General features: G+C 47.2%; 1 protein-coding gene and 1 long non-coding RNA gene across 7 annotated transcripts in view; one reads left to right on the forward strand and one right to left on the reverse strand.

Moving 5' to 3' along the window:
- The window catches only part of BCL7C (BAF chromatin remodeling complex subunit BCL7C), a 48,426-nt gene extending 30,681 nt beyond the window's left edge, over positions 1-17,745 (forward strand). For 3 of the 6 annotated variants that reach the window (XM_073792106.1, XM_073792111.1, XM_073792109.1), the window contains 2 exons: positions 1,437-1,633; positions 17,106-17,745. In XM_073792106.1, coding sequence (XP_073648207.1) covers positions 1,437-1,633; positions 17,106-17,133 — 225 coding nt within the window. In that variant the 3' untranslated portion in view covers positions 17,134-17,745. Of the gene's footprint in view, positions 1-1,436; positions 10,618-17,105 lie in introns of those variants that run through there. The other 3 variants (XM_073792107.1, XM_073792108.1, XM_033839933.2) reach the window with 3 other exon arrangements.
- On the reverse strand, positions 10,765-21,999 carry LOC109547708 (uncharacterized). Its single transcript, XR_002173643.2, has 3 exons — positions 21,648-21,999; positions 15,081-20,274; positions 10,765-10,945 (listed from the first exon to the last, which is right to left on the reverse strand). It is a non-coding gene; the product is annotated as an uncharacterized lncRNA (long non-coding RNA).
- Between the last annotated feature and the right edge of the window lie 3,667 nt (positions 22,000-25,666).

Below are 25,666 nucleotides of genomic sequence, written 5' to 3' on the forward strand. Positions count from 1 at the left end.
ATTGTTTTTGTATTGTGGGAGTTCTTTAGATAGCCTGAATGTTAATCGCTTATCATAGAATCCAGGGATCTTTTTGATGAGACCTGTAGATCGGTATTTTTTAAAGCTCCTTCGCGTGTCCTCTCTTAGGAAATGAGACAGTGTGTTTAAGTTAGTTCTCATCAGGACAAATGGGTATATCATCCTATAGGAATAGAGCGTGGAAATTTCCTACCGGGTTACTATATGTATCCATCAGTGCTGTCCAGTCATGGTAACCCTGTTCTTCCAGGGTCACTGGACACACAGTTCCCTGGGTCTATTCTTTCCTCCTTGCACAGATAGGAATGAGTTCATATTTATGCCTTATAAATAGGGGAAGAATAGAAGAAACAAAATTTCCATATATTAACACTCTCCTACTTATAAAAAGCATCAAGATTATACATATCTATTCTCATCACGTTTCTTTATCTAAGAAAGGCAGTACAACTACCTTTTTGAAGACTTGATATTAACTATACTTTGGGGTAGCTTAGGGTCTCACAGCCTTTCCCAGATATTTCCCTTAAGCATAACGATCGTCATATTTTTTAGGGTGCTCAAATCGTTACAGGTTGGACAATGGCCGTCCATTTACTTAGTGTCTTTCTCTTTGTAACACTACCCCTGACATCCTTGAAAATATCCTTGCTTTCTGGCCTCAACAGGATGTTTGTAGACCCATCCTGATTTTTCTTGTATCAAGAAATGGAATCCACTAAAAAAAAAAAAAAAAAAAGAAATGGAATCCACTACCCTCCTAGGACTCCTGGTTATTTTAATGGTAAATAATATGACACCAACATCTGGGCATTAGGGGTATACATGAGAGTTAGTAGCGGGGTACTGGACCTCACCTGGTAGAAAGAAGTGTTCTTTCAGGTACAGGTTTTTTGGTTTTTGTTTGTTTTGTTTTTTGTTTTTGTTCTTTGCTGTGCGGGGCAGCTTGTGGGATCTTAGTTCCCCAACCAAGGACTAACCGGGGCCTTCGGCAGTGAAAGTGTGGAGTGCTAGTCACTGGACCGCCAGGGAAGTCCCCATTACAGGTTTATATCGATCTTTCCAATTTAACATATCGCTACTGTGCCCTGCCTTCCTGACAGTCTGTAGCTACCATGATGCTGCCCTTACTATTATCCCCACCCGATAGCTGAACAAACTAAGACTTTGTAAGAAGTTATGTAACTTGCCTGAAATCACTGCAAATAAGTGTAGACCTGCCCGGCTCTATCAAATTTCAGAAACTGAGCTCCCACAGGGCCCAGCCTCCACCTCTGCCCGCTGTCAGAAATACATCGTTTACAAAGACTTTCCACCAAGTTGCCCCATTTAGAACTCCCAAGGCAGGGTCTTCCTGGTCTTGGCTGGGTTGAGGAGAAGAGAAAACACTACAGCTTCTTCTTTCTTCACTGCAGGATTCAGGAGTGAGGATGACCAGGAGAGCCCTCCACGAGAAAGGCCTGAAAACAGAGCCCCTCAGGCGGCTCCTTCCCAGGAGGGGCCTCCGGACAAACGCCCGGCCCAGTTCTGCGGTGCCTCAGGATCCCAGAGCTCCCGTGGGAGGAAGCAAGGCCCCGAGGGCACCGAGGACGACCCCCCAGGGGAAGGGGAGGTGAGCCGGCTCCCCAGGCAAGGTGAGGCCCTTAGGCTTCCCTTGGCCGCCCCAAGATCCAGCCACCCACCCGTGCCCCCCGAGGGTGCAGAGAGCTTCCCAGCTCCACAGCCACCGCGGGATCATCGAGGGCGAGTGGCCCCAGCCTGACCCGAACCTAAGGCCATAGCACCCATCTGGCTTGCCACTGACACCCGCTCAGAGCGGGCTCGACCACACCCCAAGTGTGGGAAGGGCTTCGGGCACAATCGTACCACATCGAGCGCCTGAGGACGCATCGCAGCCAGAGGGTCCGGAGTGCTGGGTGCGCGCCCGGCCTCCACCCCGGGAGGGGCTGCACGGGAAGCGCCCGGGCCTCCGCCAGCCTCCGGCCGAGGCCCAGGGAGGCAGCACAAGCGCAGAGACCCTGCGTCACACGCGCATCTCTCCACCCCCTCCCTACTGCCTCCCCGAAGGCCTACGGATGCCCCGCCTGCGGGTGGGTTCCGTTGATCCCTGGAGGATCTGCAGCAAGACCTCCCGGCGGGGCCCCCGGGGGCCGGAAGCCTTCCCGCCCAGGCGCCCGCCTCGCCCACGTGGGGATGCGGAAGGTGGCCTGGGCTGGCTGGCGGGGAGCTCACAAAGCTTCTGAGCCGCCCCCAGCAGACCCCACCTGGAGAAGGCCCGGGGCAAGTGAGCCCTTTGCGCGGTTCCAATGGACGTCACCGAGTTCTTGCTTGCCCACTCCACTGCTGGGCCCGTCGTACTACGAAATAATCACGTCTCCCATTGGTTGAGGGCTTACTCCGTGCCAGGCTTTGTGATTTATGGGAATGACCTCATTCAATCCTCACCACACTCCTGTGCCATTGGGGTTCTCATTATCAGCATTTTACAGAAGGAGAAACTAAGTCTCAGAGAGGTTAAGGGACCGGCCCAAAGTCACACGGCCAGTATGTGGCAGAACCGGCTTCAGACCCAGGTCTGCCTGCCTGACTCCACAGCCCGCCCCACAGCACTGCTTCTCCTGCCGGTACACGAGTGAAGGGTGCAGGTTTGACAGGACATCTACGTATGAAGCATTCATTTTTCTCGTGATAATTACATAAAACACTTTTTATACTAAAGTGAGCAGATACTCCCAGGAATGAAAGTGAATATTTGTGCCAAGATTGAAATGCAACTTGAGACGCCGGAGATATTCCATATGCCAAGGTCAAGGCTTCAGGCTCAGCCCCCGACTCCCTGAACCACCCTCTTCTCAGACCTCTGCCTTTGGAGGGATGTTGACCAGGGAAGCTCTGCTGCAGGGCCAGCTTCTGTGTGGAACCTTCCTGGAGGCCAAGAAAGATGGCCTCTCCCCAGTTTGCCATCCCACTGAATTGCTTAGGAAGGTCATCGAGTTTCTCTGGGCTAAGGTTTCTAAATTCCCAACACATATCAATCTAGGATTGGGGATTGAAAAATGGGAATTCTTAGGAATTCCTGAAGTCATGTTATTCTGTATTTTTCATAACTTTCTATATTTTTTTAATAAATAAGAAATAAACATTTAGTGGTAGTTACAAAGAACTGTAGGCTATAGCAAATATTCAAAACCAGGAAAATACCAGAGAATATTACTGGGTAGTATTTGGATAACAAAATGTTTAAACCTTCAACAAGATCAACTACACTACACAGAACCATGTGTTGAAATTGCCAATTTAAGGACTTGTTTCTAAAACTTTTTACTTCTCAGAACATCATTCATAGGATTTGTATAAGATATACAATACATATAAACAGGTTAATATTTTAATCTGTGAGAATGACTCACTGTTAACAACAAGTAGGGCCACGAATACGTTTTTTTATTTGTTTGTTTGTGGTGGCTTGTGGGATCCTAGTTCCCTGACCAGGGATCGAACCCAGGCCCTCAGCAGTGAAAGCGTGGGGTCCTAATCACTGGACCACCAGGGAATTCCCACGAATACGTTTTTTACATGGCAACAGCTACAAAAAAAAGACTGATTAGTTGTGATCACTTATCTCCTATGTACTTCGGTCCCAAGTTCCAGAAATGTCTACCTTAACCTTGGACTCTGTCAGCGTTTCATTCTTGTGCCGTGCTTTTTACTTGACATCAGTGTATTCCTTCAAACCAGGAATTCCTCGATGTTTATTGTTAAGCATTCGTTCTCACAGGAGAATTATAATAGTTTTTCCTGTTTTCCCAATTTTTTTTTTTTTTTTTTTTGCGGTACGCGGGCCTCTCACTGCTGTGGCCTCTCCCGTTGCAGAGCACAGGCTCCGGACGCGCAGGCCCAGCGGCCATGGCTCACGGGCCCAGCCGCTCCGCGGCATGTGGGATCTTCCCGGACCAGGGCAGGAACCCGTGTCCCCTACATCGGCAGGCGGACTCTCAACCCCTGCGCCACCAGGGAAGCCCCCAATTTCTTGACTGATTGTTTTTGGGATTCAGAAAAACACAAATTTCAGGACTTCCCTGGAAGTTTTGCATGCTGCAGGGTGCAGCCAAAACAAAAACACAAATTTCCTGAAAATGGTCGGGAAGGACTTCCTGCATCAAAATACTCTTCTGAGCTGAGTAGGGTTGGCAAGGCAAATATGCTGCAGAAATAATTATCCTGTATAGCATAAAGCCCAGTCACTGAAGTTTCATGGTTTCAGGAACCTCAGAGTCAGAAGATCCAATTATGGATTCCAGCTCTGCCAGTTCCTGGTTGTGAGACCTTGGGCAAGTCACTTTACCTCTCTGAGCTTCAATCTAATGGATAGAATGCTACCTGCGAAATAACTTGCTTGCTTTGTGAGGCGGTACTGAAGAAGGGTTAAAAGTGTGGCTTTGGAGTCAGACAGTCTGAGGTTTGAATCTACTGCTTACTACCTCTTTGATCTGGGGCAAGGTCTAACCACTCTGAGCCCCATTTTTTCTCTTCTGTAAAATGGAAAAACTGATTGAACCCATTTCATAGGATTTTGGTGAGTTCAAATGAGATCACCTATAAAAACACTTAACACAGAGCATGGTACATTGTGAATCCTTGATGCGTGTGGACCAGTATAGTTATTATCTGCTGTATCTACTACCTCACAGGGCAGTTGTGAGGATGAAAGGGAGGTTATATTGTGGAAGTGCTTTCTAAGCTGTGAAATGGTCATCCACACACTTCCCTTTCCTTCAGAGATGAGATGGCCAGAAGCTCCTGGCAGACGTCAGTGGTTTCTCCCAGTAAGGAGCCCAAGAATACCTACCTGTACCCACAGAAGGTAGCTGTGTTGAGGAGGCAGTGTCACCATGGTTACCTGGGAAAGAAGGTTTAGTTGCAATCAGGTAGGCAAACTCCAGCATCATCTGACTGTGGGCACACTTTGGGGAAAGCCAGTTTTCAGAAGGAAGCTTTGGAGAAAGGACAATATTTAACAGAGCCTGCCCACCATAGGTTGGTTTAATAGGGATCAAATCAAGAGAAGGGGGCGTGTGATAGAAGGTGGTGAGGGGCTGTTTGACTGTTGTCTGAAGCCCTCTTATTGGCTGAACTTAGGAAACAATTCTATAAGCTGGAACCAGTGCATCCCGCTCCTGCCATGTGTGCACTTATGATGCTCATTCATTCTTAGACTGTGGACAAAACATGAATCAAAGGGCTCTGCAAAGATGATCTTGTGTAATCCTGACAGCAGCCCCATAAAGTAAATGCTAGCGTTACTCCCGTTCTGTAGCTGAGGGCTTGGAGTCTGGGAAAGTTAAGTCCATCGCCCAAAGTCACATAGCCTATATGTTGTGGAGTCAAGATTCAGACCAAGTCCAAACGCTTAGCCTCCGCCAGGCTTCCTCAACTCACCGGGTGCCAGATGCTGAGCTTGAACAAGGAAGAAGGAAACACAGACCTACAGGATTTAGTGCCTCAAGTGGCCTCCTCTCTTGCCTTCTGTAACAACTCTCTCTCCCCATACGATGCCTACTTTTCTGGACACTGTTTCTTTGCTTCCAGGGATGTTTTTCTCTGCTTAGCCCTTAAGTCCAGGTTTTCTGGGCCCCATCCTTGGACTCTTTTCTTTTGTACAGGACTACGAGAGATCTTTATGCCCACAGTTTCCGCTGCCAGTCATCTCTCCTATTTTTTATTTTTTTATTATATTTTTTAAATTCTTTGGCTGCATCATGCGATTTGTGGGATCTTAGTTCCCTGACCAGGGATCGAACCTGGGCCCTCGGCAGTGAACGCACAGAGTCCTAACCACTGGACCGCCAGGGAATTCCCCGTCTCTCCTTCTAATCCAGACTGCCCCTCTGAGCACCAGCTCAATCCAGCCAACTGCCTCCTTGATGTCCCCTCTGACATTCCAGCCTCCCAACCAAATTCATCCTCTCCCCCTTAACATGCCTCGCCTCCTGAGTTCCCCTTCCTCCTTACCATGGCCTCCTAGTTTCAAATACTGGTGTAGTGGTGAGGAACCCTAGAAGTCTTCCTAGATAAAGCCTCTTGAGTCAGTTCTTGGGGCTGGAGAGGGACTGTGGGGTGTGTCCTTTGAGAGCTGCCATGGGTTTGGCGGTGAACTTGGAGGGTAGAATGCATTGTTTAATCAGCTGTCTGCTAAGTGCCTGGCAGTGCGCCTGGTCTAATAGCAGGGGTCGAGGGCACAATCATGAATGAAACAGACAGGATCCCTGGCTTCAGGGAGCTTTCAGGCCACTAGAGAAGACGGACCTCAAGCAATCCTCCCCAAATACCAGCTCTTACAAACTGTGACAAGTATCATGAAGGAAACGTTCAGGGTGCTATGAAAGAACGTGGTAATCCCAGACTGGTTGGAATCAGAAAGGCTGATGATTAAGCTTCCTGGAACACCGTCCTGTTACCTCACACCCAACCAATGAGAAAAAAGTTATGCACCATGCAGGCCTCCCCGCAAAATTTGCCTTTTAAAATTTCCTTGAAGACCATCAGGGAGTTCAGGTCTTTTAAGCATGAGATGCCCATTCTCCTTATTTGGTCCTTCCCAAATAAAACTTTCTCTGCTCCAAAAAAAAAAAAAAAAAAAAAAGAACGTGGTAAATCTATATTGGGTGGGGGGAGGGGGTCAAAGGCCATTTGGAGAAAGTGGCAATTACTATATTCCTGAGAACTGAGTTGAGGGAAGAGAATTCCACATAGAAGCAACCGTAGGTACACACACAAAGACCCAGAGGTGGACAAGAATGCGGTGTGTTGGGAAAACTGAAAGGCAACTCGTGTCTATGGCTCTGAGTATGCTGGGGCATGTGGGCAAGACAAGACTGGCCTGGTTGGCTGGGGACGGTGGCAGGTGCCTTGTGGGCCATGGTAAGGAGCCTGGATTTTTTGGTTTAACTTTTTATTTGGAAATAATTTTGAAGTTACAGAAAAGTACGAAGGGCATCCGTATGTCCTCTACTCCAAACTCATCTGTTAAAAATTACTTGTTCTCCCTCTATATGTAGTATATACATGTGACTTTTATTCTGAACTATTTGAGAATAAGTTGCATACATCTTGTTCTCTTACCCTTAAATTCTTAGAATTTCCTGCCCCAGTGCAGTACAGTTATCCACTTCACTAAATTTAACACTGATGCAATATGGTACCTAATTTACCATTCACTTTGTCAATTGTCTCAATAATATCCTTGATGTAGTATTTTCCCCTCTAGTCCAGAATCCAGGCTAGAAACGATGTATTGCATTAAGTTGTCATTTCTCTTTAGTCTCCTTTAATCTGGAATAGTTAGCCTTTGTCTCTTATGACATTGACATGGTAGAAAAATGCCGTCTTCCCCTTTAATAGAATGTTCCTCATTTGAGCTTTGTCTCCTGTTTCTTCATTATCATATATGGGTTAAGAAATCCCAGCCGGAAGACTGCATAAATGTTGTCCGGAAGACTGCATAAATGTTGTCGTATCCTTCTCAGTGTGACAGCAAGAGGCACACAATGTCTGTCTACTCCTTAGTGATTTTGTCTGATTTCTCCAATCTCTAGTTAAAATTTTTCCCTCATAACTGATAAGCCGTCAGGGCGATACATTACAACCATGCAGCTACCCTATTCCATAGATTATTAAATAGGTGAGATTGACTATCTCTTCATGATTCTTGCCTGAATCAGATCAGTCTTTATTACGATGGTTACAAAATGATGACTTCAACTCCAGGACTCCCTCCACTTGACACTCTTCTGCCTACTTATTTAATATTTATTAGTAGTAGGGACTTTGAGATTTATATTATTTTCCAATAGTTTTGTAGTTATTAACCTTACTTATTTTGGTGCTCAAATTGCTCCAGATTTGGGCAGTGGGAGCCCTGTAAAACTAGAAGCCTGGTTTTTATCCCCACTTCAGTGGAGTAGCATGATTCTGTTTGCACATATGACCACCTTTTATTGTGTGACAGTGTGTCGTAGGGGCACAGACATAGGGAGACCTGATGGGAAGCTCTTGTGTAGTTGAGGAGGGAAACGTGGCTTAGACTGGGGCGGTGACATATTGGATGGAGAGAATGGATGGACGTTGGAGGAACTTTGGTGGTAGAATCAGCAGGACTTAGTGGGTGCAGATGGGGGGTGAATGTGTGAGAGGTCAGAGAGGGAGAAGTCAGGAGTGACCGAAGTGGCTGCAGGGATGGTGGAGTCGTTTACTGACGTGGGAAAGACAAGCAGAGTGAGGGGGTCGGGTGGGATGGGTATTTTAGACAGTTGAGTTTGAGATGTCTTTGACATCTGAGCGAAGGAGTCAAGTAGACAGTTGGATATATTGTTCTGCAGCTGATGAGAGAAGTCCAAACCAGAAGAAAATTTAGGACTGCCACAGATGGATGATTTCTGAATCCATGGTCCTGGATGAAATGCTGTGAGAGGGAAGTGTAGAGGAGAGAGAGGGATCAGGCAGGGAAATCCTGAGGGAGTTCACTGTTTAGAGGTCTGGAGGTGCGCGGCAGGAGATGGCAATGGACGGGTCTGTGGGGTCAGATCCCATGGAGCCTGGAATGTCAGGCCAAATCCTGAAGGCTCTGGGAAAGCATTGAAGGGTTCTGAGTAGGGAAGTGAGTGACAGGGAATGATTTGAGTTTTAGAAAGATCGTTCTGAGAGCCAAGCGGGGATGATTTGGAAGGTCATGACAGTAGCTAATGCTACGGTTCTTTCTAAAGTAAATCGGTTTCTCTTTTGCCACTGGAACTTGCTCAGGTGGCCACCTGCACCTAAATGCCCTCTCCTTGTCCATCTGGGCACAAAAAAAGATGAACCGAACATCTGCCCCAGCTGCACTTATCAGTCCCAGGTAATGTGACAGCAAACCCCCATCTCCTTGCCTCATTTTGGCTGGAGGCTATTTTTGGGGGGGGCGGGGGGTTTGAACCTTTTGAGCCAGGCGAAGTGTAGGTGTGCAGGGGATGGTCTCTGAGGTTTGTGAGAGTCTGTTTAGGGACCGTGATCCTCTGACCCGGCCTGCTTTGAGTTTAGCGTGGTCTCTGCCCCCTGGGCAACTGCCCATTTAAACCTGTATGTCGTCCCCTCCCCACGCCCACACATGCAGGGGGAGGTGGGTCGCGTCTGGAAGAACATCTCAGTGCATCCTCTCCTTAGCAGGGGTGGTGCTGTGCAGGGGACCTGCAGTTCTGCCCAAAGGGTGTCGGTACCTGTTTGGATGGGGACACAAACAACCAAAAGCGGACATTTTAAGAGGCCAGAGGGAGGGGCAGATGCTCTGGAAGCCCAGGAAAGGCAAGATTGTTTCTAGTTGGAGAAATCAGGAAAGGTCCCCTGAGAAGGCGGCATTTGAATCAGGCCTTGAGGGTAGAGGATTATTCTGTGGAAAAGAGGAAATAAAAAAAATCAAAGTCCTGCGTCCTCATATTTTATTGACATTGTCAACACAGTCGTTATTGGTTGCATAAATATCCTGTTAGGCAGATCCTCCATTGTTAGTTCTCTGACTGTTGGAATAATTCATACCAGGCCTCGTGACATTGGCTTGGGGCTTGGGGCTGGGCACTGGGGACAGAAGCAACTTGGGACCAAATGCAACTCAGGAATCAGTGCTTGAGCCCACCCGCTCATTCTTCCATTCAGCAAGACCCACCACATCCCAGGCCCGAGGCTACGACAACGATGAGGAGGACATGGTTCCTGTTCTGAAGACGTCACGTCTGCTAGAAAGGGAGCCACAAGTGGAGAGAATTTATTGTAGGGCACGGGCAGATGCTGCCGTAGAGGCACAGCGCGCACAAGAAGCGCGCTGACACAGAAAGGGGCTGGAGGGAGCTGAGGCCTCGGGAGCAGATGAGTATATCAGGCAGAGTGGGACAGCGAGAAGCGGGGGAGGTCTGAGGACACACGTCAGAGGACCAAGTTCACATGGAGCACAGCAACATACTTCTCTGTCCACAGGTCAGAAGGCACATCTCTCCTACTCAGGCTTCTGGGCATATTCATTTTTTCTGTTTTCTATTTCAAATATTTCCTTTCCCATTTTGGGGGTGGGGGAGTGTTTTATACTCTTTTCCAAAAATCTCAACTTGCATGCTTCATTCATTTGTTTTATTTTTCTCTTTTTGACACTAAAAGTATTTAATGCTATTAATTATGCCTCTGCAGATAGCTCTGACTGTATCCTTTTTTAAAAATTATTATTTTCTAAATAGGTTGCTTTTTATCCTTGATTTACTTCTTGTCCTAAGGGTACTTTGAGATGTTATTTATGTTTTTCAATTTCTGAGTGGTGTGTTTTATGTTATTGTTAGTTCTACTGCATTTTGATCCGAGACTGACTTCTAGAATTCCCACTTTTCAAAATTTACCAAAATATTCTCTGTAGCTTAATATTTATTGAATTTTATCACTGTCCATGAAACTTGAAATGAAGGTACACTGTTTTCAGGGTCAAAAATTTATATGTTCCTATCTTTTATGTCCTTATTTATTTTTTGATTATTTGTTTGGAAAACGTGTTAGGATATTTCCAATAAAAGTGTCTCTCATGTTTCTTCTTGTATTATGAAATATTTGATTGCATGGATCTTTGTTGTTATTTAACACATAAGAATTAAACCCCTTCACTGTGAAGCATACCTTTTATTTTTTTTAATTTGATTTTACTTTTTATTGAAGTACAGTTGAGTTACAATGTTGTGCAAGTATACCTTTAGAGAGTGAGGTCAAGAGCTCGCATTCTGGACTCAAGACAGCCTGGATTCACACCCCAGCTCCACCATCTCTCAGCTTAGATTCCTTATCTGCAAAATGGGGCTAGTAATGGTATTTCCAAGTTTGGGTTTTTTAAGCACAAGCTGTCTCTTCTCTTTGCTTGGCCCTGCAATTTTTAAAAAAAAAAATGGTATTTCCCTTGTCCCTTGTATAGTTGTTGGATTAAATGAGATGATGAATAGAAAGCATTTAGAATGCTGCTTGGCACAAGGTAAGTGCTCAATAAAGCCAGAATTCACTGCTACAATCACTGTTATGTTGCCTGGCTGACCATTCCTGGCATTCGAGGCCTCTGTTGTGGAGAAAAGGTCTCTGGGAACCTCTTTCTTTTTCTCCATCCAGTAAACATTTGGTAAACAGAATGCTTCTTCATGCAGAACTTTAGAAGACATTGTGGGGAATTCCCTGGCGGTCCAGTGGTTATGACTCCACGCTTTCACTGCCAAGGGGCGAGTATTCAATCCCTGGTGGGGGAAACTAAGATCCTGCAAGCGGCGCCATGCAGCCAGGAGGCATTGTGGAAAACAGGAAGAAAAAAAAAAGCTGACAACTTCCCAGCATGCAAATGCAGTGACACACTTTGGCTTTGATGGTGGGATCACTGGGTGAGTGTCAGTGGCCTGCTGCCACTAATGTGGGGGTGGGGAGGGCAGGTAGGACGGGAGAAGAGGGGGAGGACCCAGCCTTCCCTGGATGTTGTATTGAACACTACTGTCCAGCCCTCAGAGCCTCACATCCCTTCCACCAGTGCTGTGAGCTGGAACGCTGTAGGATTCCTGTCAATAGCTTCCACCTGCCACCTTCAGATGCTTGCCCTCAATGCTGGAGCCACTTTCCCCATGGGAACTTGCATGTCACCATGCCCTCCCTCCCCCAAGGGGGCTTATAGCCAAAGACTTGTGTGAAGTACAAAAGCCCAGCTGCTTGGCCTGAAGTAGGACAAACTCTAAGGTGTTATTTATATCCCAGAGCTGCTAACACACTTGCTAACCTGCCTACCTCACTCCCTTACTGTTTTTTCCTGGGAACACTTCCTTAATACATCACTTGTACTTTATTTATTTATGTTGGCTGCATTGGGTCTTCGTTGCTGCACGCGGGCTTTCTTTAGTTGCATCAAGCGGGGGCTACTCTTTGCTGCGGTGCGCAGGTTTCTCATTGTGGTGGCTTCTCTTGTTGTGCAGCATGGGTTCTAGGCACGTGGGCTTCAGTACTTGTGGCACGTGGGCTCAGTACTTGTGGCACGTGGGCTCAGTAGCTGTGGCTCGCGGGTTCTAGAGCACAGGCTCAGTAGTTGTGGTGCACGGGCCTAGTTGCTCCGCTGCATGGGGGATCGTCCCAGACCAGGGATCGAACCCATGTTCCCTGCACTGGCAAGCAGATTCTCAACGACTGCGCCACCAGGGAAGCCCCTATCACTTGTACTTTAATCCTTGGCCCAGGTTAAGCTTCCAGGAGAATCTGACCTAAGATAAACTGCTTCACTCCCTCCTAACAGGAGGAATTTGGATGTGGAGAGAACACAGTAGTCAGTTTTTGTCCCTTTGGTTGCAAGGGACATAAACCCCAAAGGTACTAGCTTAGACAAAAGGGGGAGTGGTTAGAAGGATGCTGGGATATCTTAAGTGATCACAAGGCGGAGATGAGTACACCTGGGCCATAGAAGCATCTGGAATCAGGACATTCTCTACCCAACATATTTTTTCTTTTTGGCCGTGCCACGTGGCCTGCGGGATCTTAGTTCCCTGACCAGGGATTGAACCCGTGCCCTTAGCAGTGAAAGTGTGGAGCCCTAACCACTGGACCAGGAAATTCCCCTTTCTCCAACTTTACTTATGCTTTTACTCATGTCTGCTTTATTCCCTGAGAGTTGTATTTCCAAATAGCTGGAAATGAGGCTGCAAAGAGTATCTCCACCTCACTTTCCTCAGCTCTGCCCCTGGTTTGTCCAGCATGGTACCAAATGGCCACAATTGGGGATAAGGAGTCACCTAGTCCCCATGAATCTCTTCTATTCCTAGTGAAAGAGGGGCTGTGACCAGAAGGAAGGAGGGGTGCTGGACAAAAAACTAGATGCCCACCACACAGTTCTTTTGATGAAGAATGAAGTTAAAAAGGCATGGCTTACTTGTATACCCATGTTCACAGCAGCACTAGTCACAAACCAAAAGGTGAAAACAACTCCTGAATTGGCAGGCAGATTCTTAACCACTGTGCCACCAGGGAAGTGGTTAAGAGTTTTTAATGTCAGTTATTGTACTTTTAATTTTTTAAAGTTCTATTTGATTCTTTTCAAGTCTGCTTGGTCATTTGGTGGCGTTATTATTTCCTGCTCCCTGGCAGATATTTTAAGTCTATGTTTTATTTCTTTAAACATAATAATCAGAGGTATTTTATAATTTGGGTGTGATAATTCCAATATAGGAAATGTTTGCAGGTTGGTTTCTTCTTCTGGTTATTTCTCTGTATCCCTGGATATTTCTATCCGTATATTCTCCTTGAAAACTTATTTGGGGGAATTTGTATTTGCTTCTGCCAGTGCCCAAACACAGGCAATCGACAGCCAATTTAAATTTATAGCTTAATGTTTTTGCTTTTGACCACACAAGTGAGGTGATTTGGAGCTACATATCCACCCCAGGGCTGGCTTGTCATCACAACTTCTCAGAAGTAGTTTCTTCTCCCAGCTCCTGGTTTAATCCTGTTCGATCTCGGCAGGGGGTGTCTCTCCGTAAGCACTGGGCAGACGCAGGGCTTGAATTTCTGTTCTGTGAAGCATGCTAAAGTTCATCTAGTTTGGCAAATGCTTTCAGGGTAAAAGCAGTTTGTGTTCAAGTTCCTCTGTGGGTTCACACTTTCAGCTAAATTTTAGTCTGATAATTCCTTCTTTGTCCTTCAGTACTTTTAAGAAAATTTATTATTATTATTCCACATTTTTATTGTTTTCAGTGAATAGATTGCTCTGAATAGCCTGCCATATTTACCAGAAAGCGTTCTATGCTTTCAAGCTTCAAAAAATATTATTTATCTCTTATCTTCTTTCATTTCCTCTCTAGTTCTCTTTGTCTTGTGTACTTCAACCTGTTGAAAAGGTCTTTACTTTCATTTTAAAGGAGTTTTAAGAAAAGTCAGAGATAAAGTGCTTACAGACCACCATATTTAACCAGAAGTCTCCCATTAATGTCATTGTTATATGATTTTTGCAAATGAAATAATAAAATTCTAGAGGCTGGACGGGATGCTTCTCTCTGGTCCTGTCACCTCATGGCTAAATTTCAACTTGGGGGAAGGAAATAGTTGTTCCACAAGATGAGCCCTTTACTAGAGAGTAGATACCCTTCCGTCCCTCTGTTTTATCAGCTCAGTCTTCCTTGCTGGACTGACTGCACACACCACTGCTCGCACCACTCCTTCCCCCGCCCCTCACCATAATCAAGATTTGGGGGAATGAAGATTGCCTCCGTGGTTTAGATTGAAAAGATTTCCCAAGTGATTCTGATATGACCTCATCATTAATTAGAGGATCACTGGGGTAGCTTACATAGGTGAGAGGAGGCTTTCTTGACTCTCAACTAAGTTAACTGAACCCTGTTATGTGCTCTGGTCACCCCTGTGTTTCTCTGATTGAAAAACTCCACCTGTAAATATTGCTTTTCCCAAGACCCCAAGTCTGGTCCACCCCCCGCCTTTTCTATGTCAATTGATGGCGATTCCTTCCGTTGTTCAGGCCACAATCCTTAGAGTGATTCTTAATTCCTGTCTTTATCTCATATCCCATTTCCAATTTTGGGGGAAACCTTTTGGGCTCTACCTTCAAAATATATCCAGAATCTGACCACTTTTCACCACTTACACCACCACCACCCTGGTCCAAACTACCCTCATCTCTTATACACTAGCATGCTTTTTTTTTTTTTAACCAAGCTGCTTTTATTTTATTTTAATGTCTATTTATTTGGCTGCACAGGGTCTTAGTTGCAGCATGCAGGATCTTTAGTTGCGGCATGCAGGATCTAGTTCTCTGACCAGGGATGGAACCTAGCCCCCTGCATTGGGAGCACGAGTCTTAACCACTGGACAACCAGGGAAGTCCCTTATTTTATTTTTGGCCATGCCGCTCAGCTCGCAGGATCTTATTTCCCCCGACCAGGGATGAATCTGGGCCCTTGGCAGCCCGAGAAGTGTGGAGTCCTAACCACTGGACCACCAGGGAATTCCCTAACATGCATTATTGCAATTACCTTTTAGCAGACTTCCTTGCTTCCATCCTTGCATCTTTGATTCATTACCAACACAGCAGCCAGAAGGGTTATTTTAAATATGTCACATAATGTCACTCTTCTGCCAGAAACCCTGCAATGGCTCCCTATTTCAAAGCAAAAGCCAAGCATACAAGACCCTGTAAGAACTGTACTCCCTGTCCCCTCAATCGTTTCCCACCACTCTCCCTTCACTCACACGCTCCAGCCAGTTTTCTCCTCGCCGTTTTTTACTAATACCAGTCAGATGTTCCCTCTTGCCTTGGATACTCTCCCAGATAGCCCACTGGCAAACCGTCTTGCCTCCTTCAGTTCTTTGTTCAGATCTCACTTTTGCACTGGTGTCCAACCTGGCCACCTCGTTAATGATGCAACCTGCTCCATCTTACCTTGCTCTACTTTTAAATTTTGGGGGGGGGGGGTGTTATTCATCTTTTTATTGTTAAATTGTAAGAGTTCATTATTTATTATGACTCCAAGTCCCTTCAGATATATGAGTTCCAAACATTTTCTCCCATTCTGTAGGCTGTCTTTTCACTTTTTTTTTTTTTTTTTTTTTTGGCCAGGTAGCACGTGGGATCTTAGCTCCCCGACCAGGGATCAAACCCGCACCCTCTGTGTTGGCAGCGCAGAGTCTTATTAACCACTAGACCGCCAGGGAAGTCCCCCCCCCACCTTGCTCTACTTTTTTTTTTCCCCACAGCCTTGTCTCATCTTCTAACACACTACGTAAGGTATGATCTCCCCTCGTTAGAATACAACCTCCAAGAAGGCAATAATCAGGTTTGCTCACTGAGCCCAAGCACCTAGACCAGTGTCTGGCACCCAGCAGGCGTTCAATAGATGTTCAATTTAAACATTAAATGTTTGTATTCCTCGCAATACTACTACCACCGAGAAGTATAACTAACAATATGGGGTGGTTTTTGGTCTCCCACTACCTTCGCCCACACCTAGGAGAGCAGCTACTTAGAATTGGAAACACGGAATTTTCAGTTCACCAAAGCTCTTTCTCTGCTCAGCTTCTCGAAAGTGTGTGTCCCAGGCTCACGGTTTCCAACCTGGGCGAGGTCCCACTCCCCAGCCCCAGGGTCACGCCAGTGATTGTACCCGACTCATCAACCAACCAATCAAAAATCGCCGTTCTTTTTTTTCTCTTGCCCCGGTAAATGACTTCACTTTCCGATTGGTTGGGCCAAGAAGGACCGGACGAAGCAATTTTGGCAAGGGGGGGTTTTACTCTAGGGCGGTTGCCTAGGTCACCGCCCGGCTTTCCGGAAGCTGAGGAAAAATGGGCGGAGCGAGTACACCCCGCCCTTATTCACGATCTGGCTTGGTATTGGTTCGCAGCTTGCGGGCCACGCCCCCAACCCGGACTCGCGCCGCGCCCCAAGCGGTCCGCTGCTCCGGGCCGGGTTACGAGGAGATCCTGAAGGCTCCTCCCTGGGAAGGGGACCTCAAAAGCCAGGACACCTGAGCCCCGCCCCGAGTAATCGCCCCGGCCCGACGCAAGTAGAGGTGCCTCTGCCGGCAGGGACCCCTAAGATCACATTCATTCATGCTACAGTGCGAGACCGTAGGTCTGGATCCAGGTCCAGTAAATTCCGAGAAACCTGGCCGGGGCCGACACCTCTTCTAAACCGCTGTTAAAAGAGGTTTTGGATTCTAGATGACCTCCAAGGAGCCTTCCCCGACTGACAGGCCCTATTCTTCATGGAAGTCTCTGGGCTCTGGCTTCCTCAAGTGTAAATGAATAGTGCCCCGCTATGGCACTCACTTGCTGTTTGGCCTTAGACAAGTTATATCCTATTTCTGGGCCTGTTTCCTCATCCTGGCATGAAGGGACTGGACTAGATGTTCCCCAAGGTCCCTTCTAGTTATTCCTTCCTAGCTATGAAACAGCCCAGGTAACATGTATAAAAGTTCTTCATAAATATTTGACCCGTTATATAAATTGTAAGCAATTTACGACGCTATCTTCTCATCCTCCTTACTTTCTGTACCCAGCAGTTCCAGGAACGGAGAAAGAGTCTAGGGTGGCACCTAAAAATGAAATTCGGACTGTCAACAGATACGGAAAAGGCTGACTGCCTGCCGCTCAGGAGATGATGCCGGAGAGGAGGTGGAATAATCTTTAACCCCCTCATTTTACAGAAGAAAAAACTTTTTTTTTTTTTTTTGCGGTACGCGGGCCTTTCACTGTTGTGGCCTCTCCAGTTGCAGAGCATAGTCATCCAGACGCACAGGCTCAGCGGCCATGGCTCACGGGCCCAGCCGCTCCGCGGCATGTGGGATCTTCCCGGACCGGGGCACGAACCCACGTCCCCTGCATCGGCAGGCGGACTCCCAACCACTGCACCACCAGGGAAGCCCAGAAGAAAAAGCTTTGAGAAGAGCTGAGTCAGGCTGCTAATGGGAAGAACCAGGTTTCCTGAATTGACTCCATGATTGGTCCCTTTACACTTTACAGTGCTGGCAAAGAGAAGGCATAACTGTGTTAAAACAGGTTAAAAAAATTGTTCACAGAAATAAAAGCAGACAATGTAATCTGGAGCATTTCCCACTTTCATTTACTTAGGATTCCTCTCCTCCTGACATTTGGGGTGACTAACAAAGAAGAAATAGAGCAATAAAAAATAAAACAGAAGCAAGTTATTTCCCTCTTCTGCTTTTCCTGTCACCTTTGTCTCCTTGGAAGAGCTTCTCATGTTCCAAACTCACCTTTTTAAGACTCTTCAGTGGTCACCCACCCACCTTCCCAAAAAAAGGGGGGGGGGGGAAGCCAACTAAAACCAAAACCAAAGTGGGCCATTTATACAAAATGTCCAGCCTAGGCAAATCTACAGAGACAGAAAGTACATTAGTGGTTGCCTAGAGTGGAGGGGGTGGGAGGTGGGAGGGGTGGGAGTGAAAGGGCAGGGGGGAGATTGGGAAGGCGGCGGACAAGAAGTGACTCCCGATAGATAGGATGTTTATTTGGGGAGTGATCAAATGTTCTAAAATTATGGTGATGGTTGCACAACTCTGTGATTAGACTAAAATTCACAGAATTGTCCACTTTAAGTATACAGTATGTGAACTCTACCTCAATTAAGCTGTTATAACAAAAGAGGCATACAAAAAGCAAAACTAAAACCAACCAACATGTGCCTTTGCTTCTTCCCTAGGTTCTGCGTGTTTAATCCTCTCACTCTTAGGGGATCTGGGCCATCTGGCCCTGCAGATGTTTCCTGAATCTCCAAATGTGTCACCTCCAGGGTTGCCTGCCTCCTGCTCTTGCCACCCCTTCACATTCTGCAAGGCTCCATGTAATAGAAGGAAGCATGCTAGTTCCCCGGCCCGCCTGCTCACCCCCTCCTCTGCCACCTCATTTCTTGGCCACTCTGGATGGCGCTGGGATAAAGAAAGGAAGGACGGACAAGGCAGAATAGAGGTGAGTCTTGCAGGAGATTGGAGAAGTGAGAAACGATCTAGGGCAAAATGAGAAGAAACGAAAGGGAATGTTGAGAAGGAAAAGAATCAACTTCACTTTTTGTGTTTTCTTTTCCCCCTCCTGGAATACTTCAAGGATAGCAGATGGCACCTGAATCGCTTTCCTTGGTCTAGGTTGTCTTCTTTCTCGAGTTCTTGAAGGAAGCAGCAGACAGGCAGTTGTTACACATCTGCTTCCTGTCAGTCTTTCACATGAAAACTCATCTTCTTAGAGAAGTCCCCGCCCAGCCTCCTTCTCCAAAACTGCAACAACTTCCCTGACCCTGACACTTCCTAGCCCCCTTCCCACTTTGTTATTTTGCTTTTCTGTCTTCCTTAAAATTTAACCTCTGTGAGGGCAGGACTTTTTTTTTATCTGTTTGAGTCCCTGGGTCTGGCCCAATGTCCTCCTCAGTCTCAGATTTTTTTTTTTTCTTTTAAATAACTGAGCTAAGGGACTTCCCTGGTGGTCCAGTGGTTAAGACTCCACGCTTCCAATGCAGGGGGCATGGGTTCAATCCCTGGTTGGGGAACTAAGATCCCACATGCCGTGGTGCAGCCAAAAAAAAGAAGAAAAAGAAGAAAGAAAGAAAGAAAAAAAAATTGAGTTAAAATACACACAACATAAAATTTACCATCTTAACCATTCTGAAATGTGCAGTTCTTTGGTATTAAATAGAGCCTCAGATGTTTGGAAGGAGCACAGTGCTAAGCTCAGAAGCCCTGGAATCAACCCACGTGGACTTAGCTCCTGGCCAGCCTGTTACTATGTGGCCCTGAGTTACTCAGGCATTAGAGTCTCGGCCTTCTCTCTGTGAAGAGGAGATACTCACAGTATTGACGCCATGGCCCTGGAGAGGCTGGAAGGCCATGGGTGTGTAGCAAGGGGCAGTGCTTGGCTCAGAGGGCGCCTCAGTACATGTGAACCATTGTTGTTGTTCTAGAGCTTGGAATTCAGAATCAGAATCAGGTTGGGTTTCACTCACAAGGTCACATGGATACAGCTCGATCCTAGATGTAGCTTTAGCTGAATCCTGAGCAGAGCCTCCAGGTTGAGGGGTCTGTGAAGTGCTCCTGGCTTTCAGGACTGAGTAAGCCTCTGCTCTCTCTTCTCTGGGGCTGCCTCTCCATTCCTCTGGGGCTTGGGGGAGCAAGGGGTGCTGCTTCCAGCCATGGGACTGCACTGAAACTCGGTATTTATTGCTTGTCTGGGGCACCTCCTTACGGCACCTATTTCCTTAGCCATTACCACGTGTCTGCTATGTGCCGGGCACTATAATGGTTGCTAGGGCAGTGCAAAGATAGATCCAATTTGGACCCCATCCTCGAAGATCTTACAGTTCAACCACGAGGATAAGACATGTGTGACTGGGCCATTTATCAGCTGATAATTATTTATTGACTGCCTACCATGTGCAAGATGCTGTATAAGACATTGATTCAAGCACGGCCATAGAAATCCAGGGGAGGGAGAAATGATGGTGGTTTAGTCATACTCATCTAACCTAGTGCCTGGCTTCCAGGAATGCTGATGAGACGGATGGGGTTGGTTGGATGTTTGGTTGTCAGGGAAGGTTTCACAGAATAGGAGAACAAGCCGAGGATACTGCTGAATAGAATCTACTCACTGGAGAAGATACTGCAAAGATATGGTCCTCCGGTTCATCTGAGAGGCTGTGAGGCAATCTAGCTGATGTGAGGGTTCCTGTAGGGCAAGTGGAAAATTCAAATGGAAATGGGGTCCAAGAAAGAAAAGGAAAAGCATGAAGGATGCTGGGAGCTTACTCTCTCTGTTGTCTTTACACAAAGGTCCCTCTGGGTTTACTTTCCATTTGAGTCCTTTTGATAGAAACCCAGGAGCCAAAACCTACTTCTCTATTCTAGGAAAAACATCAGTGCAAGCACAGCAGCTGATCCTCAGGCTCAGAGACAGGGAGGATTCTGGAGTGGACGGGACTAGGGTGAACTGGGAAACACAGCCCTATCTAAAAGGGGGCAGCCACTGCTCGGTTCAAACTAGATGCTGGAGGCAAGAACCTCGGCCTGCTGTTTCCAGCTCTTTTGATGGATCGAAAGCTGGAAACCTGTTTGGTTTTTTCTTTAATGGAATCTCTCAATGTTAAATATCAACTCAAATGTTAATTTTATTTCTTTTTTGGCCGTGCCACGTGGCACATGGGATCCTAGTTCCCCGGCCAGGGATGGAAACTGTGCCCCCTGCATTGGAAGCACGGAGTCTTAACTACTGGACCGCCAGGGAAGTCCCAACTTGAATTTTGAAAAGAAATTCTGCGACCATTGAAACACATTTTCCAACTGTAGCTATCAGTCTATAACCTCTATTTAGGGAACCAAGAGAGATGAGGTTAGAAAGATGGGCTGAAGTGAAGTTTCAAATGGCCTTGAATGCCATGCTTAGAGAGGTCTGACTTGAGCCTATAGACAACTCCAGTTTGATAGACTAAAAGGGCTGTTTGAACAGAGGAGTGGCTTGATGCAAGGGTTTGGGGGCAACTGGAGTAAAGTGGGGAGATGTGGCATATGAAATAACAGGGGAAGCAGTCAGGATTGAAGGTTACTGCAACAACGCAGGTTTGCAGCAATGAAAGCTGAAAGATGGTGGCAGTGGGACTGGAAAAATAGGTTGGGGGAAAAAAAAAAGACAAAGACTAACAAGATGATAAGGAAAAGATGGGGGAAGCAGAGGGGGTGGCAGGAGAAAAGATAACTGGGAGTTCCAACTCGACTTGGAATGAACCAGCTCTCTCGCAAAGAGAAAAGGCCAACCAGCTTGGTTTCAGGCCTGCTGAGTTGAAAGAAGTTAGCGTGATGCTAACCCACCACCCGAATGCTGAGCCGGTAATGAGTCCGCGGGCCAGAGCACCGCGGCGCGGTCCTGGCTCCGCTCCTGGCCCCCTGAGGGTCTGGGACAAGCCCGTTTATAAACTGACTTTATAAATCAGTTGCCTACAAAATGGGGGTGATGCCGCCGGCTTCTCAGGTAGGTTGTGGGCGTTAAGCAGGAGGCAGACGGGGCCGCACTTGGGAGCGGGGAGGAACGAGCGAACGCAGTCTTACCCCGGGCTCTGGAACGTTCGAGGTCTCGGGGAGGGGCCGGCGAGGGCCCCGGCGGGCGACCGGGCTGCTGGCCCTTCCAGGAGAAACAGCCGCCCGCCCCGCGCCTCCCCGGACCAGCCTGCGGTGGAAAGACCACAAGCCTCCGGGGCGGCCAAGTTCAGGGGCACCACCCCCCACTCCCCGCACCCCGGTGGGCCCCTGGTCTGCGCGGGCCGGCCCTCCCCTCCCCAGCTCAGTCCCCGCTTTCTGGAGCCCTCCTCCCGTCCGCAGCTCATCCTCCCCGCGGGGAGGCCCAGGCCGAGGCGGGGTCCGAGCGCCGCAGCCCGCAGCCAGCCCGCCCGATTCCCGAGTCCCGACACGGCCGGAAGCGCATTTTCCTCCCGCCCCCAGCGCGGCCGCTCTAGGAACCCGGGGTGCGGGCTTCTCAGTGGGAATAACCCCTTCGGCCCCGGCAAGTGAAATCGGCTTCTGGAGGAATTGGTACACTTGCTCCCTGAGAAGGGTTGAGTTGCCTGGTGCTCACTCCGGGGGACGTTTTGATGATTCTGGTGCCTAGATCAGGAGGGCGAAGCCCAACTGCCTCGGTTTCTATCCCAGCTCGGCTGAGGTCATTTCACCTCTCTGAGCCTTGGCTTTCTTACCTGCAAACATAACCAAGCTAGCTCAAAGGCTTGCTGTAAGGATTCAATGAATTAATACATGTAAGCACTTAAAAGTGTGCTTGACACATAAGTGCTCAATAAATGCTAGCCAACGTCATTATTATTACTATTATTACTGCTGTCTTTTTTAAAAGGTCTGTCGGTAGAGGGTCAGTTTTGTGACACAAGAATAAGGAACACGGTAGAGACAATAGTAAGGGCTGCTATTGATTGAGGACCTTCTTGCTAGGTTACTTACAGACCTTATCTCTATGGCCTTAGGGCAATTCTGTGAAGGGAGTATTATTCTTTGTCCCATTTTATAGGAACTGAGTGTATGTCAGAGTCTGATTTGAACTCAGATCCCTCTGGTTCCAGGGCACATGCTCTTCCTCTCCTCCACACTGCGTCTCTGATATTGAAAACTTTTTCTGGGAATTCCAAACTAAAGCATCAAAACAGACATGGATGTCTAGTTAGTCCAGAGCTGAGGAGGCTGTGCAAAATCACCTAATTCCTCCAACGGGACAAAAGTCAATAATGAAGGGAACTGCCCCGGGATGGACACCATCCTTGCCTAAAGAAAAGGATCTTGTGACCTTAAAAAGGAGCAAGTTGCGCAGATTCCCCTGGAGGTCCACTGCAGTGGGTACAATTCCTGGTGCCGGAACTAAGATCCCGCATGCCATGTGGTGCGGCCAAAAAATAGGAGAAAAAAAAAGCAAGTTGTAGACGTCCAAAGAGAGAAAGGCGTTGAGCATACATTTTAAGGATAAATTAAAACCATGTTTTTATGTGCAAAAACAATTACCATCCAGCCCGCCCTTTCACACACCCTGTGGAAACCTCAGGGGCCAGTTTGACTGGCCGTTTCTTCCTGCTTCAACTCCTCAGGGTCCCTCTGGGCAGTTTTCACTGGGCTCTAGCGCTTAGTACTACTAAAGGTCCTTAGAGTGTGTGGAAGCCTGGAGGACGTGGGCGGCTGTTCTTTCTTCCTTTCATTCTCTAGGGATTTAGCAACTAGACAGGCATGCAGGAGAGCAGCCCAGGAGAGCGTGAGCCTGGAAGCTGTGAGTGAAAGGGGTGAGAGGCAATGGGAGATGAGGAACTGGAGTTGGTGGGCACCAACTTTCTTCCCCTCCTCCTCCCCATGTCCTTAGGCCCGCCGCTCCCTCTGCCTGGTTGAAGCTTTGAGAGGGCTAGACATTGTCCACCTTGTCGCTTCTGCAAGAAAGAGTGGGGCTTTCCCAGGGTCACTCCACAAGTTAATGGTTTAGTCAGGACTGCTTAGGACATGAATACCTCATTTAATGTACCCAAGGCAGGAAAAGGAGCGTGAGGCCACACTGGTTCAAAGACCATACACACTTTCTCCAGTAAGGAAAACCATGTCCATACAATACAGGGGAGATGTTTTCTAATAATTTTTCCTTTTCACTTCTTTTTTTTCTTTTTTTTTTTGCGGTACGTGGGCCTCTCACTGTTGTGGCCTCTCCCGTTGCGGAGCACAGGCTCCGGACGCGCAGGCTCAGCGGCCATGGCTCACAGGCCCAGCTGCTTCGTGACATGTGGGATCTTCCCGGACTGGGACACGAACCCGCGTCCCCTGTATCGGCAGGCGGACTCTCAACCACTGCGCCACCAGGGAAGCCCTCACTTCTTTTCATAGTTTGCAAAAAAAATTCAAATGGTATAAAAAGATAAAAGTGCAAAGCCAGCCAGCCTCCTGCCTCTGGCTGCCCCATCCCCTATCAACACCTGCTGAGGTGAGCATGTTACCAATTTCTTATGTATCTTTCTAGAGATACTTTATGCTTATGCAAGCATCTCCTTTTAGAAAAACATAAAAGTGATAGCACACTGTAGATACTTGCTTTTCCCCTGGATTTTTCACATAGCAACATCTTTTTAAAATAAATTTTAAATTTTTATTTATTTATTGTTTCTGGCTGCATTGAGTCTTCGTTGCTGCGCGCGGGCTTTTTTCTCTGGTTGTGGCGAGTAGGGGCTACTCTTTGTTGCGGTTCGTGGGCTTCTCATTGTGGTGGCTTCTCTTGTTGCGGAGCACAGGCTCTAGGCGTGTGGGCTTCAGTAGTTATGGCACATGGGCTCAGTAGTTGTGGCGCATGGGCTTAGCTGCTCTGCAGCATACGGGATCTTCCTGGACCAGGGATCAAACCCGTGTCCCCTGCACTGGTAGGCGGATTCTCAACCACTGCGCCACCAAGAAGCCCTCACATAGCAACATATTTTGGAGAATGTTTCGAGTCAGTTTGTACATAAGTAGTTCATTTATTTTCACAGCTGCTGAGTATACCATTATATGGATATGCCATAATTTATTTAATCAGTTCCCCTATTGGTGGACATGTAGATTATTCACAGTCTTTTGCTATAAAAACAACATTTCAGTGCATATGATTGTGCATACATCTTTGTGTGCACGTGTCACCAAGCCTGTAGGATCTAGAAATGGAATTGTTGGGTCAAAGGGTGTGGGCATTTTGAATTTTGATCAGTGTAGCAAATTTCTCCTTCCTCCAAAGAGGCAGTGCAGATGTATCCTCTTATTAATCATGTTTGAGAGGTCTGTTTCTCCACAAAGTATATAATCAGACTATTTATATTTGATAACTTCTTAGGTTAAAAACAGTGTTTCATGGTTGTTTTTATTTGCATTACGAGGTTTTTTTCTTTTATAAATTTATTTATTTTATTTATTTATTTCTGGCTGCGTTGGGCCTTTGTTGCTGCACGCGGGCTTTCTCTAGTTGCGGCGAGTGGGGTCTAGTCTTTGTTGCGGTGCACGTGCTTCTCATTGTGGTGGCTTCTCTTGTTGCGGAGCACGGGCTCTAGGTGAGCAGGCTTGAGTAGCTGTGGCACGCAGGCTCAGTAGTTGTGGCTCACAGGCTTAGTTGCTCTGTGGCATGTAGGATCTTCCCGGACCAGGGATCGAACCTATGTCCTCTGCATTGGCAGGCGGATTCTTAACCACTGTGCCACCAGGGAAGTCCCTGAGGTTTGTTTTATAACCAACACTGGTGAGAGAAAATTGAAACCTGACATTGGAGGTGTGAGATTTTAAGAAAGCATCATGCTGCTTTGAACTAAGTCACGTCTGATCTGACTTGGACGAAGAAATTGAGAAAATTTGCCAATGAGCTCTAAGCCACCTGACTCCTTGGAGAAGAGGTACAAAAGACAGACAAATGAAATCATGATTTTCAAAAGAGGGGAAAGATATCAGTAACACAAACCAACGGCCAGGAATCTTGATGTTTAACTCAGCTAGAATTCTAAACCAGACCATCAAATGGATGATTTGTGAGTACAATGGCATGGTGTAGGGAAGAGGAAGGACACTGAGTCCTATCAGAC

Source organism: Tursiops truncatus, chromosome 15 (assembly GCF_011762595.2).
Source record: "Tursiops truncatus isolate mTurTru1 chromosome 15, mTurTru1.mat.Y, whole genome shotgun sequence".
Taxonomy (NCBI): Eukaryota; Metazoa; Chordata; class Mammalia; order Artiodactyla; family Delphinidae; genus Tursiops; species Tursiops truncatus.